The 8,615-nt window shown below is 35.2% G+C and overlaps 1 protein-coding gene across 1 annotated transcript; it reads left to right on the top strand.

Moving 5' to 3' along the window:
* The first annotated feature begins 6,713 nt into the window (after positions 1-6,713).
* LOC106780712 (NAC domain-containing protein 2-like) lies at positions 6,714-8,321 on the top strand. Its single transcript, XM_014669024.2, has 3 exons — positions 6,714-7,026; positions 7,106-7,383; positions 7,472-8,321. The coding sequence occupies exons 1-3, from the start codon at positions 6,867-6,869 to the stop codon at positions 7,874-7,876; spliced, it is 843 nt and encodes a 280-aa protein (XP_014524510.1). The 5' UTR covers positions 6,714-6,866; the 3' UTR covers positions 7,877-8,321.
* The last annotated feature ends 294 nt before the right edge of the window (positions 8,322-8,615 follow it).

Raw genomic sequence — 8,615 nt, 5'->3', positions numbered from 1 at the left:
TCCCAACTCAAGGTAAAGAATGTCAAGACAAGCGTTCACATCCTGTAAAGGCTAAGGTTCAAAAAGGGTATAACATTTTCAAGCATTTTGGGTGAAAATTTGGCTAGAGAAGGGTTCTCAAAAATGGCCTTGATCATATGACATTNGCTAAGGTTCAAAAAGGGTATAACATTTTCAAGCATTTTGGGTGAAAATTTGGCTAGAGAAGGGTTCTCAAAAATGGCCTTGATCATATGACATTCACATGCAATTCAATCAATCATCCAGATTAAGACAATATCATTCATGCTTTCCTGTGAACAATACATATAACAATGAAAACTCTGAAGCTCAATACCTCACACAACATGCTTTCTCACACAACTTTCATTCATACACCCTGCCTAGCATCATAACCACAATCGTAATTCATCACCCATTTGTTTCACAGAATATCAATATGCTATGCAACTCAATTCTCATCCACATCAAATCCTCATCAAATAGGCTCATCATGCAAATCATTCAGTCAAACATCTTCAGAAAAAGTGTTCAAGCCAAGCATACACACGAAAAATAAAATTCAACCTATTCTAAGAATTTAAAATGCAAAAGTGAAAGAGAGAACCGAGGTTGCCTCCTAGTAGCGCTTATTTAACGTCACAAGCCTGACCCAAATCTGTCTAGCACTTGTCAGTAAGTGCATACCTTCCCAACACCCATCAGTAGGTGTACCTTCCTGGTATCCTTCAGTAGCTACCTAAATCTTCTAGCATCCCTCAGTAGATGCTACCCACCAAAAAAATAATGTTTAAAAATACCAATATTTACAAATCCAACTAAAAGAAAAATAGTATACAACAATCACTAAGGTACCTCGCAGTTAGCGCTCTTTTAACTTCATTAGCTTGACCCGGTAGAGTTCAAACACCCATCAATAGGCATTGATACTCCTTTTGCTTGCTATTTTCTTCTTTTTCTTTTTCCTGCTGAATCTCTTCAAAATGTTGATTAAACCAAGCACCGATTTCCATGTTTCAATCATAGGAATTTTGATCTCCAATTTCTTGAAGATCTCCTACAGTACTTGAACTTTATGATTTTTCTTTTTATGAGGAATGGGCTTTTCATATGATCTTTTCTTCTTTCCTCTCTTCCTTTTTTTCTCAACCTTCTCCTTCTTCCACTTTCTTTTTTTCTTTTTTCTTATTTTCTTTTTTTTTTTCTTTTTTTCTCAACCACTGCTTTTTCTTTCTCCTCATCTTTCTCTCCCTCACTCAACCTTTCTGCTTCATCTTCCTCTATTTTCTCCTCTTCTATCTTTTCCACTTCTCTCTCCACCTTCTCCTCATCAACAACCTCATCAATTTGTGTCTCCAAATTCCTGCTGAAGGTAACTTCATATCTCTTGAAATCACACCTCTCTAGAAATTTGTCGAACTTTTCATTTAAGCTTTTGACTTGTTCCGTCACATCAGCTATTTGTTGACAAAGTTGTTGATCATACTCCCACTTTCCTATTGGTGAAGAGCATTGTTGCTGCCACTGATAATGTTGCCTCTCCTCCATACTTCTATGAGAAGAAAGTCTTGTATACATGTCTTGTGGAAAGAATTCATCATTCTTTATATCCTCCTCTATGCCTTTGACATGGTATGGTTCAAAATTCATAATCCTCTGAAAAAGTTCATCAGATTCTGCACTTCTTTGTATAGGCATGAAATGAGGCTTAGCAGCTTGTCCATATCGACTTTGATCCATGTATGAGTGAGGTTCCCACCAGTGATTGAATTTATTTTGGTAGGATTGAGTGCCCATATAATCAAATTCTTGTCCGTACTGCATTCTGCAAACATTAGGAACAAAATCCTAGAGAACATTTATTAGAACAAAAATAAAAACAAACATGAAAAATCAAGTCAAATTCAATCAATTCACACTACTTGAAAAAGTTAAACCTCGAGTCCCCGGCAACGGCGCCAAAAACTTGTTGACTCACTAGCAAGTGTACCAGATCGTGCAAGTAATATAATCGGTAAAGCCCGATATCGTTCTTCCCAAGAGACTCGAAAGGCCTTATCGTTCGTGTGAATTAAAAATCGTAAGACTTGTAAAGAAAGAATTAATTGTTGTGAATGGAAAGACAGAAAATAAACATGCAATGTAGTTGATTCAATTGACGAAAAAGACTATGGATGAAAATAACTGCTTTTCAACCGTTATCAATATAAGAGGGTGGATAAGATGAAATTGTAAACCCCAACAACTCCATTCATTCATATATTTTCCTTGTCAATTGATTCACTTGCATTTGCATGTTTATTTTCGTTTTGCATTCACACTACAAAATTATTTTCTTCTCAAGTCTTATAAGATTAATTTACATGAAAGATAAGGCCTAAGAGTCCTTTGGGAGAACGATACTCGGACTTACCATTTATATATTACTTGATAACGATCTGGTACACTTGCTAGGGGCTTAACAGGGCCTCAAAAAAGGGAAATGAGGTGTGGTTGCGTGAGCACCTGCGACCTGCTGTAGCCTTCTCTTCTAGTACTTTTTCTGTCCTTTCTGGGTTCCAACTCCTTGATACTTTAACTCCTCTTCCAAATCATTCAAATGATCTACAAAATCAAGGGAATTAGTGATAAAAATCATCAAGTATAACTTCAACTTTCTTATTCAAAAAAATAAACTAAAACCAAGAAATCAAACAAGTTTCTAAGTCAAAAATGGTTAATTTAGTATCAAAATTGAATCACAGATAACGATAAAATCAACCATTATCAGTAACCCCCGGTTGGCATAAGAAGAAATATATTGTCAAAGTATTGTCAAATTATTAGCACTTGTTTTTGTATTTTGGAACAATGTAAACTGCAATATTGAACTTAATATTTAAAATTGACAAAGGTCCAGGTCTGTCTCTCAATGTCTACGAGGACCCCTGCATGTTAAGGAGAAAACCTTCCTTTTTCTTAAGTTTTCACTTTTACTTTTAGGAATACTATACCAACATAGAATGGACTCCCTTAACCATTCTCTTCTTTTGGTCATTTATCTCTTTCTAATTTTACCCATCATAAATTTCTCTCATTAATAACCCAATTAACAAAGTCTGATAATAACCCAGAACAACGTAAATCATATATATATATATATATATATATATATATATATATATATATATATATATATATATATATATATATATATATATATATATATATAAGCAACACAGGCAATAAAGTAACAATAGTTTTAGTTTTCCTCCTTAACAACATTGATTTCATCTTTTCTTCTCATTGACACTAATGCAATCCTAATACATGGTAGCTTAAAGCACCTTTTCCAGAAAGCATTTAATTAGTATACAAAGATGGAAATGGGCAACAACAACAAATACATTGAAGCAAATATCGAATGACAACAAGTAATACGAAATAAACAATCCTAAGTGGAGGAAAGAAAGAAAACATGATTGCACGCAGGTCGAATAAGGCATCTTAGAGACAACGACATGGAGATGACAGCGGGAGGCCACAATGTCGACGCAACGTGGGGAGACCAACAAGTGAAGTGAAGAATAGAGGATATTATCGTGAAAAAGAGGAACGAAGATGAACTGAGAAAGAGAATTCGTGAAGAGAGGATGCGTGAAAATGTATTGAACTTTATTATGACAAGTGGTTTACTACTTATCATAATATATTTTGAACTTTATCATGAAAATGTCACCGCGTCCAACTTATCATGACTGCAATGAATTAGCCCTCACAGTAAAGGACTATTATGACATGTTTTTCTAATTTTTTCATAATATGTTTTGAACATATTTTCAATTTTGGCATCACTTTCACCTATTATAAGTGGTCTTTTAAAATATATCATAATAATTCTTACTTTTATTATGAAAATATCAATGGTCAGTTTATGACAAATGGATTTCATATGTCATAATAAGTCGTCAAAAAATATTTTTTTCTGGTAGTACTCAGATAAAAGTATTTTAATCCTTAAGTCTGTGTTAACTTAGGGAAGAGGAATTGGGAGAGAGTGAATGCATGGATTTGAGGAGAGTTGAGAATGAATTAATTGTTGTTTATTTGAATGAATTTGGAAGTAAATGAGAATGGATTTGGATGTAAAGTTTATAAGAATTAGTATAGGATTTGATTGGTGTGACAGATAAAAAAATTTGTTTAATTGGTAGAAATTGAAAATTACCAAAATGTCCATAATTATTAATGTAATATAAAATGACAATTGTTAATATTATATTTAATTATAAAAATTTATATAAAGAATAAAAAAGTAACATTAATTATTAAAATTAATTTTAAAAATGTATAAAAACTATAAATTAATAAAATGAGTTTATTTTTAAATGTAACATTTTTGTAATATTTTAAAAATGAATTTATTTTGTAATATTTTTGAAAGGAAGATGATAAAACAAAAATAAGCATTTCAGGGGCACAGTAGTTGAAAATGTGTAGAGTTGCCAGAGGAAGATGCCAAAAGAAATCTAATTTTTATGAGCACAATTATCCACAGTCCATTCTTCCAACCACACTCCCTCCAAGTCACAGTCCATGGCCACCACTGCAACTTACTGTCTCCAACTCGTCGACGCCATCGTGTCCACTCATCGTAGAACTTCCATTTACTGCAAGAAGAAATCGGACAAGATTACATTCAAGGAAATGAAAGACATCGTTGACTATGGTTGAGGTTGCACGAGGTCTCCACCAAAATCTCCGACCTCCGCAAGGACAACATCGCCACCCGCTACAGCGTCTGCGTCGTCGGAAACCGCTTCCAAAAGGACTGGACAGTTTCCGAGGTCACCGACCTCGTCCTCTCGCTCGACCTCTCTGACGACATTTATGGCCTACTCAACCGTTGGATAGGCTGCTTCACACGCAAGAATTTCCCCTAACTCATTAAGGTATTTCGCAATTTCTGATTTTCGTGTGCACCAGTTTGTATGTTTTTGTTTTTTTGTTTTTGATTTTGTAGGAGTTAACGCAGCGAGGGTCCATTGAACATTGTAATCGCATTTTCAGGTGGATGAAATTATAGAGGAATTACTGTGCAACACATAGTAAGGGTTAGCCTAGTACTGTGCGAGGGAGGGGAATGAATACAGCTATGGGAACCGAATAATGCACACCTACAAACCAAATACACACGTATAACATGGGGAACCAATGACTGGAACCGAATACAAGAAATACTAGAACCGAATACAACGGATTCTTCATTTAACATAAGCACTAGAACCGAATAAAAGAAGTCGAGAATCGAATACAAGCTATGTGGAATTTCTTCTAAGCAGTAAAACCGAATACAAGATTTGTGGAACCGAATACAAGCGCTTCTTCGTCTTCCATTAAGCTCGTTCTTCTTCGTTTTTAAATTCCAAGCTCGAATAATATGTTGAAGTGTTATTATTCTCATGCTATTTTACAAATAATCGAGGGCGGATACGATATTTGCATGTAAATCGCTGCAAATCCGAGCAAAACAGTGAGATGATTAAAATAAGGATATCTCGCAAATAAGTGCATTTCCATTTTAGCAAATTAACTGAAACAAACAACAATAATCTCGCAAATCATTCCTCGCGATTTCTCTTTAATAATGTTTTCCCTTTCATGTGAACACAGTATAAGAAATCTTCAAAACTAATTTCCAAATTTCAAAATTGTATAAAATGCATAGAAAAAACTTGAATCAACTTAAAAATTCTCAAAAAAAAATGTCAAAAGGTTAAGAATTTACATATCAGATAAGCATAATACATCTAACAGTTTTTATTCCTAAAAAGTTCATCCTAGTGTCCAAAAGCATGAACCCAACCTCAAATGAAAGAAAAAATTAAAAAAAAATAATAATAGAGAAACTAAACTAGAAAAAATAAGAAAACTTATCCTATTTAATATCTTGATTAAGTCAACCCAAAAATTTAGAAAGAATATAAAATACTTAAGTTCTAAAAAGATAAGCAAAATACTTTAAATCTATTTGAAAAATCTCTTCAAAATATTATTTATTATCCATTATAATTGAACCTGTTTCTCTTAAACATAAGAAAATTGATCTTACAGCGTGCGGACCAAAAATCATAAAACGGCGACAGAACAAAATTATAACATTATCAAGAGTGTGGTTAAGGAATTAATAAAACAAATATTAAAAAAGGAGAATAGGATATACAAAAAAAAATATTCTTCGACGATTTCTTTTAATTACTTAAAAAATAATTTAAAAAAGACTGGAAAAAGTGGACCAAAAAGAAATGTCATCGGCGCCATACTTAAGATCCACAATATGTTGACACGAGGCACACCGTCATTGGGTAGGGCTAGGAACACGACACATTTTTGTGGGTAGGGTAGACACTAAACTAAACGCAATAATGGTTGGAAATTTCGAGAAAACAGTCAACCGAGGCTAATTACTTGCGAGCCGACTTTTGAAAATAAACGTAAGCGATGACAGTATCATAAGCAAGTAGAACAGTCGCACGTGCGCCACATCCTCTTATCAACTGTCACACGGTGAGCCCTGCTTAGTTCGAACGAAACTTGTCCCACTCATTACGTTATATGTTATATTTTTAATTAGTATTAAACTTGTTCAATGGATTCGGCCTCCACCTCCTAAACGCACGTGTGAAATCCGCTTTGTTTTTTTTCGCTCTTCACTCTATAAAACCCACACAAGCGATCCTCTTCCACATGTTTCAAGTCACATAGCAAAGCAGAGCCAACAACATTCACCAACAAAAACAACCACAACAGCAGAAACGAAAGAAGCTCGCAAATCAGAATATCGTTCAGTTAACGAAACAACACACAAGCGAGAAGACAAAAAGCGAATGAAGGGTGAATTAGAGTTGCCACCTGGGTTCAGGTTTCACCCCACTGATGATGAATTGGTGAACCACTATCTTTGTAGGAAATGCGCTGGTCAACCAATTGCTGTTCCTATAATCAAAGAGGTCGATTTGTACAAGTTTGATCCATGGCAGCTTCCAGGTCCGTTTAATTTCACCTGTCTTTCGTATAGTTTCCGTTTCTATCATTCAATTCACTCATGATGATATTCTGCATGCAGAAATCGGATTTTACGGCGAGAAAGAATGGTACTTTTTTTCTCCTCGGGATCGCAAATACCCCAACGGCTCACGGCCGAATCGGGCCGCNGGAAGTGGGTATTGGAAGGCCACCGGTGCCGATAAACCGATCGGAAAGCCGAAGGCTCTTGGGATAAAAAAAGCTCTGGTTTTTTACTCGGGAAAAGCCCTCAAAGGAGAAAAGACCAATTGGATCATGCACGAATATCGGCTGGCCAATGTTGACCGATCAGCCTCCAAGAAAAATAACAACCTGAGGGTATGTTTAGATTTGATTTGCTTTGTTTTATTTTGTTGTTTTGATTTGCTTTGTTTCAAAAGTTTCTGATTCTGGTTTTATGGTGCAGCTTGACGATTGGGTTTTGTGTCGAATTTACAACAAGAAAGGGAAGATTGAGAAATACAACACGGAGGCACCGAAAGCGGAGACTAGGATGGTTTATAATTTCGAACACGAGACGAAGCCGGTGATTGAGAAGCTTGGAAATGAGCAATTGTTTATAGATAGTTCAGATTCGATGCACAGGTTGCAGAGTGAGTCGAGCGGTTCAGAGCAGGTGGTTTCGTCGGACATGAGGTGGGAGAGAGAGGTGCAGAGCCAGCCGAAATGGAATGACATAGGCCTACAACTTGAAAACGCTTTTGATTTTCAATACAATTACTTTGACAACGATAACCTTTCGGTGGATGACCCTTTTGGGAGTGTTGAGTACCCCTTGCAGGACGTGCTCATTGAAGCCCTATTGATGTGAAATCGATACCTTTTGGACAAGGGGGCTTCATTATGTGCATTACATGGGACCCCCTACCCCAAAATATCTTCATTATTTTGTAAAGTTAGCATTGGTTTGCAATTGCATTCACCTAACTACTATTACTATTACAACATGTGGAGCCAGGCTTTGTGTGTGAACCCAACTCAGGTGCACCTGTAGTAAGCATTCTTGTTCTTTGTTCTAGAGAGGTCAGGAAATTTCGAGTTCGGCTGAAATGGGTTCGAAGAAACAAAGAAAAAAGGAAAATGAGTAAAGGAGATTAGGAGACGAATGATCTCAACACGGTGTTGATTCGTAGGAGATATTAGAGGGTTGATGTGTAGCTATAAGAGTTCACTAGGAAAATTCTTTTTCATTGGTATTGTAGTATCATTTTTTCATACATTTATAATATACATCTTCTACTTTTCATTTCAAAGAATGGAAATTGTGCAGTCTATCTTTGTGTCAGTTCGTCATTCTATATAATATGCTAGTTTTTTTTTTTTTATAATTTTTTATCTTTGAAGTAAGTAGACGAAAAAGTGTAAAAACCTAAGAAATATAATATATTTATATATTAAAAGAGTGGGGTAAAAACTGAATTAAAATAAAAGAGAAGGGGTTTTTTATTAAAAAAAGCACAGTTTATAGTTTCTGTCAAGCTTTTAGAAAAGAAGAACTGAAACCCATTTTATTGAGAACATTCCTCTCTCTAGAACTCCAATCTCTTGCT

Source organism: Vigna radiata, unplaced genomic scaffold (genome assembly GCF_000741045.1).
Source record: "Vigna radiata var. radiata cultivar VC1973A unplaced genomic scaffold, Vradiata_ver6 scaffold_51, whole genome shotgun sequence".
NCBI lineage: Eukaryota > Viridiplantae > Streptophyta > Magnoliopsida > Fabales > Fabaceae > Vigna > Vigna radiata.
Note: the sequence above shows the minus strand (reverse complement) of the source record. Positions and strands in the feature narration are given on the sequence as shown.